The sequence below is a fragment of the Alosa alosa genome, chromosome 12, assembly GCF_017589495.1.
Source record: "Alosa alosa isolate M-15738 ecotype Scorff River chromosome 12, AALO_Geno_1.1, whole genome shotgun sequence".
Taxonomy (NCBI): Eukaryota; Metazoa; Chordata; class Actinopteri; order Clupeiformes; family Clupeidae; genus Alosa; species Alosa alosa.
Genome location: NC_063200.1, coordinates 31833240 through 31845742, shown reverse-complemented (window position 1 = coordinate 31845742; position 12503 = coordinate 31833240). Strand labels below are relative to the sequence as shown.

Below are 12503 nucleotides of genomic sequence, written 5' to 3'. Positions count from 1 at the left end.
GAACGTGTGTGCATGCTTTTTGATGTGATTTGTATTTTTTTTTCTTTATGTGAAGGAGTTATCCAACCTGAGCAGTTCCTCAGTCAAAGGCTCTCAGTGTTTAATAGCAGCTGCTGCTATATATGTATATGAGCAAGAGTATAGGTGCTTGTTTGTAAGTGGGTGTAAATGAGAGAGAATTTACTGTTATTTATGTCTACTTGTTCCATACATTTTCTACTATGGTCATTTTAGTCTGGACTCCCTATTAGATGTTTGTGTGTTCATGTGCGAACAGATTGCCATGAGTGCCGCTTCAGTTTGCGTGTCTTGTGTGTCTGTCTGTAGTCTAAAGGCAGAATACCAGGCAGTAGTGCTGTCTTGCACTGTTGCCTGAGTTGATCCCTGCCCTGAGTTAACTATGGGATAGTGGTCCAAAGGGTGCCCTCTGAGTTGCTTTCTGCATCACTGGCTTTAATATGGGCATCAAACTTAGGCATGCTGTGTTTATTTTCCCCATACTTCTCAATACCCATGTCCCATGGTAATGTTAATTCTTTGGACCTTCAAATCCATTTTGGGATGACTACGTGAGGTGACCGGCCTTGCAATGAAAGAATGAATGTATGGCATTGGTCATCCTGAACTACAATGTACTGTAATAAGGTTACTTTGCCACTAGGCGACGCGTTTCCAGTTATAAACACAAGCAGTATTAAGAGTATTACCTGAAATCCCGTGTCCCTTGTACAAGCTCCAATTTAACTCACCAAATACCTGAACAAGATGTTACAGGGGGAAAAGTCACGGTTTCGCATTTGTGTGCAGTGACTAAAGGTGAAAGTACAAAATGTTGCATCAGTAAGGTTACATTTTAATCGAATGTGACAAGTCTTAGATCACGCGCTGCTCTGGATTGGTTCAGTTCGGGAGATACCCGGATTGGGGACGGACGGTGCACTCTACCGTGAAAGAAGTCGGCATGGATGTTTTGACAGACTCTGACGTGCAAAGGGCAAGTATTTTTACTTAATTTGCAAATTTCAAACAAAACGGTCGTAAATTGGTTGTCGGTAAAGTTTTTGGATGAATGGCAAAGACGCAGTTCGTGTATTTTCGTCACGTCTGGTTTGATCATCACTTCTAACTAATCACACCTAGACAGTGGTGTCTGGTACCTGGACTTCATCAGATTGGCTTCCCAACAAATCCACTGACAGCTGTTTCTGGAATATCTCACTATTTCACAAAAATAGGCCAATGCAAATTGGACTTGTTGCACGATCGGTTGCTTTGCTCTGACTTGCTCGCACGAGGGGCGTGAGGGACATTACGTAATAGCCTAAAGAATGGCAAGAAATGACGGTATAGGCTTACATGTAGAACAAATCTCAGACTCACATAGGCCTGCTTAATGTCAGTACCATGAGCATTGTAATAATTGAAGTCATTGCGTTTATTCGCTGAAAGGATTTTCATGCGGAGAAGAGTTGTGTGATATGAAGGAACCTTTCAGTAAAATATGCAATAGGCATTCATATTATTTTTTACAAAAGGAATGTATTTCTTATTTTATCACTTTTTAACATGTACATTCATGAGATCACATCAGAGCTAATTTGCCATATGTAGTTTACTGTGTATCTGTGAACATTAAATGTAAACTGATATTATTCTGTTAAGAACCATGAACATAAACATAAAGCCATGTGATGTGAACGTGACAGAACCCTCCCTCCTATGTCTTAAAGCTTTTTTATATTGTTCATCAACTTAAACAGCAGTATTTGCTCAGTCAAAGACAAGTGTTTAGGCCTAAAACAGTTTTATTCTTTTATTGTTAAAATTTTCCACTAAAATGTAACATTTGCCATTCATGATTATGTTTTAAGAGTAGCTCCAAATCAACTGATAGTGATTCTGTGGCATTGGTATGACAGTACCAGGATGATGGCTACCTCATCCTGGAGGGCTTTCTGACGGAGGCTGAGTGTGACGCTCTGCGGGCAAGGATGAAGGATATCGTGGAGCAGATGGACGTTCCACCACACTGCCGTATACAGTTCTCCACCAATCAGGAGGAACAGCTGAAATCCCAGGTATACACTCACATGTACTCATAATTGATAACCTAGCATTTTCGTGTTTGTGTGAGTGAAAGAGACAGACAGACAGACAGAGATAATGAGAAAGAGAAAGAATGAGTGTTGGCTGACAGTGGGAGAATTTTCATCATCATTTACAGGAGGATGTTTTTGTTTGTAAACATTATGTTTCATGCTTCTCATATGTTCACACTGTCTTCAGATGCAGGTAAGAATTCGTAGTTAGATCTGTACAACTTATTATCTTTCCCAGTCAGATACCACGCTATTCTTCAGTGCTTTACTTGTGTGGTCCTAGCCCTCTTAAGATACCCGAATATATAGTTTGTCCCTGTAAAGTGGTTTTGTATTGCCTCCAGTAACTGTGACTTCCCTCCTTTTCCTTTATGTACACCACATCTATTTATCCTTATCTATTCCTAGCCTTTCCTTACTCTGCTAGAAATACATCAATAGTCGCTCAGTTACAGACTGAATATGGGGCGAGCGTATGGAGAATAATCAGTGGAATTGCTCTGTCCATTTGTGGGAAGAATAGGCGTCATACTTTGGGCACTTGAGGTGTAATGATATTGCAGCTGTGAGGTCCTTTGTTGAAATGACCCCGTGTGACCCACACAAAATGTGTGTGTGTGTGTGTAGGGAAGCGCTGACTATTTCATCACAAGTGGAGATAAAATCCGTTTCTTCTTTGAGAAAGGAGTGTTTGATGACAAAGGTTTGTACACATCAGAATTTCATATTGCATTGCACTGATACGGCACATTGACAGCTATAACAATGTGGATAGATTTTCGCCAGCTAAAAAGGCAATTTTAAGTATGATGTTCAGGCTTAGGGTTGCTTGACTGTAGGTAAAAACTCTTTAAATTGGTAAAAACTCTTTAAAAATGAGTCATGCCCTTATACTCTGATGTGAGCTGTATTACAATAGTAATTGTCCTTGTGGTATTCAGAGTATGTTTACAGTAGATTAAAACTAGACCAATCTGTTTAATAAAAAATAAAATTAAACGTTGTTTTTGTTGTGATCATAGGTGAATTTATTGTCCCAAAAGAACGTTCCCTGAACAAAGTTGGACATGGTGAGCAAGTATTTAAATCACTTACTCACAGTTTTAAAGGAACACGCCACCCAATGTCAGTAGTAATATATGTTCTTACCTTAACTTTCACGATGTTTCATAGAATTCCGCTTTGCTGCAAACGGCGGAAAGCATGGCTGGGATCTACAATTAGGTGTTAATTAATATTACTACGCTAGGTAGAAGTACTCCCAAGTGCTATTGCGCCACACATTGTAGTTCTCCTGTTTATTCGCTTGGAAAATCACCACGTTTCATGTTGTGTGACCTTACACATTTTTATCAACTACTCGTGCAACTGTATTTAAGTAGGGAAAACATGGATGTTTTTGATTACTGCTATCTCCCTCCCTCTATGGCTACGTCTGAGCCCGCTAGCATAGCAACATGCTAACACATTCGCGCCGCGCACTAGAGCGTTTGAGTGCATGTACTGACACGGGAGAGGTATGACTCAACTCGTGAAAGTTAAGGTAAGAACATATATTACTACTGACATTGGGTGCCGTGTTCCTTTAACAAAATAACAAAATCTTTGCAAAATGCATACATATACACTTAACCACTTCCTTTATCATGAAGACACACCAGATATAATGCCCTTCCTTTACACGTCATTCATTCATTGCACTGTTCACATTATTTTGCCTGCATGTGTTTGTGGTTTGTGTTTTTGAGAGTGTTTTGTCTCCTCTAGCCCTGCATGCATATGAACCACTATATAAAAGGATCACCCATTCAGAGAAAGTCAAGGTACCGATGCTTTATGAAACTTTACAGATTTACAACACAGCCACAGGAGTGCAACTGCACAAGAGAACAACAGAACTGTCTCTTACAACTTTACCGCAAACTCAAATCATCCCCTTGGAATTATAAGGTTGTGAGTTAGTAGTTCTGACATATTGTGCTTCAAAGTTTTAGAATTCCATAGAGTTATAAGTGGAACAAACCTCTTTAGATATAATGTCCTAAAAAAATGAATACAATAACTAGAAACACCTCACCTCACCTTCTTAAATTCCCAGATTACGAATATGTCAATTTCGACAAAAATGTCAGAACTTTATAATTCTAAGGGGACGAAATGGCAAGGTTCAACTTGCACAGATAAGACATTCTTCTCATATCTGCATAAAGGATCTTGTAGACTCTTGAAATGGTGATTAGTTGTTTGTCTTGCAGTGAAAATGGAATGACAAATGTGGTGTCATTTAACTGTCCTTAGAACCTTGACTGATGACTCAGCAATGTGGCATGACTTTTAACTGCACGGTGTCACAGGGTTGCTTAGCGCAGCTCAGTAGCACCTATTGCAATGAAAGCATAACACTATGTATAAAGTGCTGTGGTCCAAGGTTGCCATGAACCACATACCACAGAGAAGTGGCTCTTGTTTGAGCAAGTGAACAAATAACCCAAATAAGTGCAAGATCGATACCAGTAACAATATAGAACATAAACTAAAGAATCATTGATCAATGCATTTTATATGTACAGTCAATGTGAATGCATAGCATGCCATTAATTAGAGATAGCCATGCCCTCTGGAACAGTCAATGTCCTGTAAGTACAATAACTAACACATTTTCATACAGGGTTTGGCAAAGAAGTTAGGACTGCAGAGTCCCGTCATCCTGCAAAGCATGTACATATTCAAGGTAAAGTTGATATGTGGTTTGGTTTGATGTAATGTAATGTACTATGTACCTACACTGCCGTTCAAAAGTTTGAGGTCACTTAGAAATTTCCATTCCACTTCATTATAGACAGAATACAGTTGAGATTAGTTGCATTTTTTTTTCAGGGCAGCAGTTTTCAGATTACATGTGAATGTGCTTACATAATTGCAAAAGGGTTCTCCGATGTTTTCTCAGTTAGCCTTTTAAAATGATATCAGATTAGTAAACAGAATGTGCCTCTGGAACATTGGAATGAATGGTTGCTGATAATGGACATGTGTATAATATTTATGTAGATATTGCATTAAAGATCAGCCATTTCTGTCTACAACAGTCATTTACAACATTAATGATGAAAACAAAACAAAACACGTGACTCCAAACTTTTAAACGGTAGTGTATACTGTACTACATTTGTTGAACTTCTATCTGTATATATTTCAGCAACCAGGCATCGGAGGAGAGGGTGAGTGAGAGGACTATCTAGCAGACACACAAAGACACACATGCATATAGTCCAAGCTCAGCACAGACAAGAAGACATTTCTTGCTGAAACATGTTCTGTGGGAATACCTGAATTGATATGTTGGGTTTGTGTTGCCATAGTTACACCGCACCAGGACGCCACGTTCCTGTACACTGAGCCGCTGGGTCGGGTCATGGGTCTGTGGATCGCTCTGGAGGACGCTACACTCGAGAACGGCTGCCTGTGGTTTATTCCGGGATCACATTCCAGTAAGCACTATACACAAGCACAAATCTAGAAACCACCTGTTGGGCCTTTCACAAATTGTACAATCACAATATAGTTCCTGGAATCATATAGACATGGTCATCTGGGCAGCCGTGGCCTACTGGTTAGCACTTCGGACTTGTAACCGGAGGGTTGTTGGTTCGAACCCCGACCAGTAGGCACGGCTGAAGTGCCCTTGAGCAAGGCACCTAACCCCTCACTGCTCCCAGAGCGCCGCTGTTGTTGCAGGCAGCTCACTGCGCTGGGATTAGTGTGTGCTTCACCTCACTGTGTGTTCACTGTGTGCTGTCACTAATTCACGGATTGGGATAAATGCAGAGACCAAATTTCCCTCACGGGATCAAAAGAGTATATATACTTATATACTTACTTATCTGGATCATTTTAGATCATAACTTACATACAGTAAGTACTATATGTTCATATGAATGTATTAAAAAGTCCTATATTATTGAACCCAATACCGTAATTTCCCAACTATTAGTTGCGGCTTATACATAGATTTTGCTAAATTTCTTCAGCTATGAGATTAATACACGGGGGCAGTTAATATGGTATTAATATGGTTTTGTTTCTTTTAACTTGCATAAAACACTGTCCTGTGGCTTATACACAATGCGGCTAATACACAGGAAATTACTGTATGTTATGCTGCAGTCCTTTCAGAGAGTCTACACAGAGCTGAATGTGATGTTGGGTTCTTGTGTGTATTAGATGGGATCAGCCGGAGGATGGTGCGGACTCCTAAAGGAACCTTTCCTTTGACAGATTTTGTGGGTTGTGAGCAGGAGTATGATGACAAGCTCTTTGTTCCTACACCAATCAAGAAAGGTTTGAATGTGTGTGTGTGTGTGTGAGAGAGAGTGTGAGTGTTGCTTTGTAATTGTGTCTGGCAGTGCTGCTCTTAACTATCCTGTGTCCAAAAGTGCACATATAGAGTATCATCATAATCTCCTGTGTGTGTGTGTGTGTGTGTGTGCGCGCACGCGCAGGTGGCTTAGTTTTGATACATGGAGAGGTGGTGCACCGCAGTGCTCAGAACAGCTCCTCTGACTCACGTCATGTCTACACTTTCCACATGATGGATTCTCATGAAACTCGCTGGAGCCCTGAGAACTGGTAAGAGCACACAGCATAGCTCTCTAAAGCAGGAAGCCCATGGAAATGGCGGTGGGTTGATCTAAAAAAAGCATTTCTTCTTTACTAAAGGAGTTATTTGTTGTGTTCCACTCCTTCTGTTCTCAGGTTACAGCCAACAGAGGAGCTGCCATTCACCCCACTGTACACTTAGTCATTCATACGTCAACTGTTACACCATGCAACCTCAGTACACCCACTAACCTCAGGTGCTACCAGCAGAACCACTAGACAAATAATGCACACAAAAACACATTGCTCACACACATAGTTACAGTCATACTCATATTCTCTGTGTTATATGTGAATAAAATATCCTTTTTTGAGAAACGGTGTGTTTGTTTTTCCATGAAACATAAATATTTGTAACATTTAACAAGCTTCAACAGTTTCAGTCACAGCTAGGGCAAGGACATTGGTCTTAACGGATTAGAGACAGACTGAAGATTGTCACCACCTCAACGCTAGCTCAACTCCAGACATACAAATGTCCTGTTTTCAAAGTTGAAAACTGAAAGAAAAAAAAAACTGAATTGAGCTGGAAAGTCCCTCGTCATCATTGGCTAAATATGTGGACTAATCCAAACTCTGGCAAGCACACACTGAGTAAAAGAAGAGTACTGTACGGTGTGTGTGTGTGTGACCTTGAAAGGAAGAATTCATACAGTCGGTGGCCTTCATGCTTTACTGGATGAAAGCCCAGGTTTGGGTCTTTTAGTCTAATTATGGATTTGAAGTCAGAGAGCATTTTGTTTCCAAATTCACCTGTGATTACAAAGTATAAGGTGTTTTGGAAGGGCAACATGACTACTGTATGTGTGTGTGTGTGTTAAAATCATGAGAACATCATGTGCTGTGCATAAATGTTTGCGTACTGTGTGTACAATAAAGACACGTTAGAAATATTTTTATCCTTTATTCGGCATGCCTGCTTACCCAGACATGAGGCAGAGCTTTGTATTATTACATTGGAGTACATCAAAGTACTGCATGCTGAGAGCATTCACATCCCATAATTACTGTCCACCTCTCTCCATAGAGGGGACATAATGGCATGCCTGGTTTGTCACGGAAATAGGTGGTAATTGGCAGAAAGTGGGCATAGCTGGTGTCAGGAGCGAAATGCTGAAAAAGGGGGCTGAAATATTGCTACCTGCCGAAGTGGAGGATGCGGAGAGCCCTGTTGCTTGGTTACAGTTGATAACGGCAACAGAGCTCTTTTTAACAAATGCCTCCAGCCCCAATTATTTTTATAGCACTCAGCCACAACCACACTGAGGTGGAGAAGTAGCATGAGACAGTGAATGCTTGTGTCAGGGAAATGTAGAAATCAAACATTATGGGTGGAGAGAAGGAGCCAAGATAGTCATGTCAATTCATTCAAAAAGAAAACTCCAAACTTTTCACAGACCTCATGATTGTGTCATTCCTCAGGGTCAAATCAAGGGAGGCTTGTGGTAAAGGATAAAAGGGAGTAGGTGATTGTTCACGAAACTAAATCGAAACAAGGGTACTATTTTAATTTTCATCTACACAAAACACTGCAGTCATTTGGGATCATTTCCAGTCTTTAAATAATAATAATAATAATAATAATAATAATACAAAAACACTTCAACATCTTTGTTTTTACAGTGACAAAATATCCCAGAATGCACAGCACACTGATGTGGTTCGCCACACACACACACACACACACACACACACACACACACACACCGGCATGATAAGTTTCGTCTGTTTACATTAGTAACTCTGAGACGGTGTGGGTTGGTTTTTGTGGCCAGAGAACCACTGCTGAACAGGGACATTGTTCAGTCTGACCACTGAGGTCAACAGGGGGACAGGCACTGCCTGGAAATCCCGCCCGCCCCATTTCTGTGGTTTTTCATACTGGTTTGGGATCAGCCTTTTCTTCCATCCACACTATTACCCCCCCTACATCAACAATCTACCGAACAACAAACACAGAACCAACAACTATATGCAGAGGACTCTGACCATACCTTGGGTTGGCTTATGTTCTCTCAACTTCACAACTAGTACCATCTAATGTCTATGAAACATGCAGGTTATCTACAGTAGTAATTACACAAGGCTAAAATCACCAACACCAGAGAGCTGCCAACTGCTGGTACATTTGGAGGCAAAGGTGCTGAAATGAGTTCTGCCCATGATACAGATAAAAAAAAAACAGACTCTAAGGCAAACCTGTTGTTTAGTCTGTTGAAACTGATACTAGAAAAAGGCAGGACGAGTTTTGAGTTCATTACATAATTAGATAATGGTATGATTAGTATTAATCAGATAAAAGTAGTATTTCAACTGAAACAAAAACAAAAACAGACAGAAATAAACAAGCAGGTAGTCAACAGTCCAGTGTTCTTCGTAGGCAAATGTAAACGCTGGGCTTGCATTCGAAATGAAGGTGTGAGGTCACCAGGGCGGATGAATGCATATGTTTGTACAGCTGTAGTGTGATGTGAGTGATAATAAGGGATTATGGAGATGAAAGAGCTATTTCAGTCCTCATACCATAGCCCTGTTGTCATCAGTCTCTGTCAGCAGGCCAGAGATGAATAATGGATAGTGTGATAAATTAGAGCAAAAGATCATTAGAGTTGATTTGTCGTCCTCTTCTTGACTGCCCAGCTGCTGCCTGCTCTTGCTTGACAGCACAGCCCTTGAAACACCCCAACAGGGAGAGTTCTGTGTGTGTGTGTGTGTGTGTGTGTGTGTCTGTGTGTCAGTGACTGTCCTTGACTGTCCAGGTTGTCTCAATGTCTCTGTGTGTAGAAATGACAATGGGTGTAGGATGAAGTATGGCTTTACAATTGTATGATTATGGGTGTATGTGTGTGTGTGTGTCAGTGTGTCTTTGTGCTTGTGTGCTCTCATAGCAGCAACAGTATGTGCAGATACAGTGGCAGCAGCAGGTTGTCAATCTGTGACGTGTAGGCCTCTAGCATGGCCACTGTGGTGATGGAGCCCACCACCCACGAGTAGCTGGCATTCAGGTTCAGGCTGCCGTCGGCCAGCAGGAAGATGGCCACGGCAATGACTTGGGCGAAGACCGAAGTGGCCGTGCCCTCCATGGTCTTTTTGGTGCCGGGCCAGCGGATCTCCCCGACCGAGCTGCCGAACACGGAGGCCACGGCGTCGCCCACGCCCACCGAGAGCACGCCGGCGTAGGGGAGCAGGCCGCCGGCGCCGGGCAGGCCGCTCTTGGGCACGCAGGGCCCCGGGGTCAGCCACAGGGGCAGGGACACCCCGACCAGCAGGTAGATGTGGGTGAGCACCAGTGGCCCGCTGTCCCGCTCGTCCAGGAAGTGCGTGAGCATCCGGCGCAGGTGCGGCCCAAGCGGAAGGATCCGGAAGAAGCGCACAAACTCCAGGAAGAGGAAGGCGCCCAGGCAGCCGGCCGAGGCAAGGTGCAGCAGCGGCCGGTCCAGCACCAGCCCCGGCACGAAGGTCAGCACCGTGAACACATGGAAGGCCTTGCGCACAGCCGTGGACGCATGCTCCTTCTTGCCACCCGACGAGCGCCGCTGGCGCCGGTTCTGGTGCATCACCACGGCGACAGCGGCCAGCGCCAACAACGCCCAGTAGCCCAGCAGCCACGGCCGCCGGCTGTCCACCGCCAGAAAGTAGATGACCCAGGCGATGGGGTGCGTGTTGGTCAGCAGCGAGAGCCAGGGCAGCAGCAGCCCCAGGCCCAGCACGGCCGTCAGCACGTGGAAGAAGAGGGAGCCGGCCCACGAGCCGGCCTCCAGGAAGAGGAAGAGCAGGGCGAAGATGACCCCCAGCATCAGGCAGCCCACCACCACCACCGGCAGGTAGTACTGCAGGGGTTCGGCGCGCGTCTCGCCGGCCGTGCTCAGTGACCGCTTGATGAGCTGGTTGATGATGACGCTGAGGGCGGCGATGACCAGCAGCGCCTCGCCCGGCGTGAAGCAGCGCGGCAGCAGGTAGAGCAGGATCAGGCTCAGGTAGACGAAGATCAGCAGCACCTCCAGCACCTCGATCACCTCCGAGACGGTCAGTGTGTGCTTGGTGCAGTAGAGGATGGCGCTGCTGGCTATGCCGGCCACCACACACGTGTTGGTGGGTACGGGCCGCGTGACGCCCAGCGCGATCAGCGAGACGAACAGCGCCAGCATCATGCCCGTCACCGCCACCACCAGGGCGAAGCGCTCCATGTGCACGTTACCGGCCTCGATGCAGCGGCCGCGCAGGGCTAGGCCCAGCAGGGGCATGACCATGCTGGCCGGCAGGACGCCGCTGCTGGCGCCCGAGCGGAACTGGAAGACGGCCGCGCCGGACCGCAGGAGCCGGTCCCACTTGTGCTGGACGTAGAAGGCCTGGATGGCCAGGGCGATGCAGCACCACGACAGCGGTGTCCACACGGCGGTATGCACGAACAGCACCATGGCGAACACCACAGCCGACTCTACCAGCACTGGATTGGTCTGCATGGCTCAGGAGGCAGGGGGAGAGAGAGGAAGAGAAAGAGGAAGAGGAAGAGAGAAAGAGAACTAGAAAGCTATAGAGAGAAAGGAGCTGGAGTTTAACGCCAACTCGGAGAAAGAGAGGTGTGCTGTCATCAAATTTTCACACAAGGACATGCCAGGACCCAAGTCACATCTGTGAAAGAGAGGAGTGAACAGCAGAATGTGAGATCATCCATTTCACATAATCACAAATCAATAGCAGAAATCATTGCTAACCATAAATACATTCTTAACAAACTGAACACTTTTATAATTGTCCGCAATCACAATGCTGACTTTAACTCAAAGAATGCAAGAGGACAATTAAGCAATGCAGCACATACTTGCGAAAGTTTAATGGCCCCTGCGACTGCTGCGACCTCTAGTCAGACTGCACTTTGACACAGTGAGCGCCAACACGCAGGGGTGCCTGCACGTCAAAGGGAAAGAGTAAACCCTGACTTTTAAACATATCGGGTTCTAAATGTGTTTTTAAATGTGCTCAGCAAACCAAAATGCGGATCACCACATTGAATATATATTAACACATAACATTCGTCGCCACTTGACCACTATCCGCCGTAGCATGCCTAATGGAATATAATGTTGAAAGTAGAGCGTAAAAAGAAAACAGTCAAATTTTAGGAATAATGCATTCAAACAGAATTGCACTTCAGAGGCATAAAAGGTTCGGGAAGAAGAAGCAGTAGTTCCACATCAATGCGTAGCGTAAACAATGCATAGCCTTGCTAGCCAGCCTATTCATAAAACAGATCTTACGGATGCTTTCATTCATTCTTGAAGACATCAAAGAGCTGACAGAAATATCACACATGGTATGGAAACGTATGAAACTCCATTCGAGAGGATGACCAATTATATTTATACCAATTATACCAATAATATCAACGGTAATGTAACGGACCTTAGTCCATTATCCCCGAATAATGGAGTGTCATTTCTGAGGGTGCCAAAAGGAGCAGCTGGCTGGCCACCACTGAATGGTTGAGGTCTGTGCGAGCTCAGCACGCAGCAATGAGAAACCTAGTACACTTTACAAAATGAATTTCAAAGAAAAGGGCGTACTTACCAAATACATAAATTCACTAATTCAGTTAACGGCAGGATTATGTTATCTACTGTCCATTCAAGCTAACTAATATTTCTCTCGATCAGCTGGCGAACTCACATCCGCACGGAGGTAGCCATATTTGACAGCTATATCACGTGGTATTCTGAAGGCATAATATGAATACCTGAATAATTTGAA

General features: G+C 44.0%; 2 protein-coding genes across 4 annotated transcripts; one reads left to right on the top strand and one right to left on the bottom strand.

The window, feature by feature from the left end:
• Positions 1-2: 2 nt before the first annotated feature.
• On the top strand, positions 3-7073 carry phyhd1 (phytanoyl-CoA dioxygenase domain containing 1). Of its 2 annotated transcripts, XM_048258932.1 has the most exons (12): positions 3-994; positions 1920-2078; positions 2287-2292; positions 2727-2802; positions 3122-3169; positions 3867-3922; positions 4768-4830; positions 5296-5317; positions 5459-5587; positions 6321-6437; positions 6599-6725; positions 6852-7073. In XM_048258932.1, the coding sequence occupies exons 1-12, from the start codon at positions 962-964 to the stop codon at positions 6895-6897; spliced, it is 882 nt and encodes a 293-aa protein (XP_048114889.1). In that variant the 5' UTR covers positions 3-961; the 3' UTR covers positions 6898-7073. The 2 variants fall into 2 exon arrangements, with proteins under 2 accessions (XP_048114889.1, XP_048114890.1); XM_048258933.1 differs by lacking the exon at positions 2287-2292.
• Positions 7074-7644: 571 nt separating this feature from the next.
• dolk (dolichol kinase) lies at positions 7645-12445 on the bottom strand. 2 transcript variants are annotated; one of them, XM_048258126.1, is made up of 3 exons: positions 12324-12445; positions 11578-11663; positions 7645-11387 (listed from the first exon to the last, which is right to left on the bottom strand). In XM_048258126.1, the coding sequence occupies exon 3, from the start codon at positions 11216-11218 to the stop codon at positions 9638-9640; it is 1581 nt and encodes a 526-aa protein (XP_048114083.1). In that variant the 5' UTR covers positions 11219-11387; positions 11578-11663; positions 12324-12445; the 3' UTR covers positions 7645-9637. The 2 variants fall into 2 exon arrangements, with proteins under 2 accessions (XP_048114083.1, XP_048114084.1); XM_048258127.1 differs by lacking the exon at positions 11578-11663 and having other exon boundaries at positions 12324-12434.
• Positions 12446-12503: the final 58 nt, after the last annotated feature.

Excerpts from the sequence above, each read along its gene's own strand:
- dolk (XM_048258126.1), bottom strand. The coding sequence starts at position 11,218 with ATGCAGACCAATCCAGTGCTGGTAGAGTCGGCTGTGGTGTTCGCCATG.
- phyhd1 (XM_048258932.1), top strand. The coding sequence starts at position 962 with ATGGATGTTTTGACAGACTCTGACGTGCAAAGG. Across the intron at positions 4,831-5,295 it reads AAAGCATGTACATATTCAAG|CAACCAGGCATCGGAGGAGA; the intron begins GTAAAGTTGATA and ends TATATATTTCAG. Across the intron at positions 5,588-6,320 it reads TATTCCGGGATCACATTCCA|ATGGGATCAGCCGGAGGATG; the intron begins GTAAGCACTATA and ends TGTGTGTATTAG.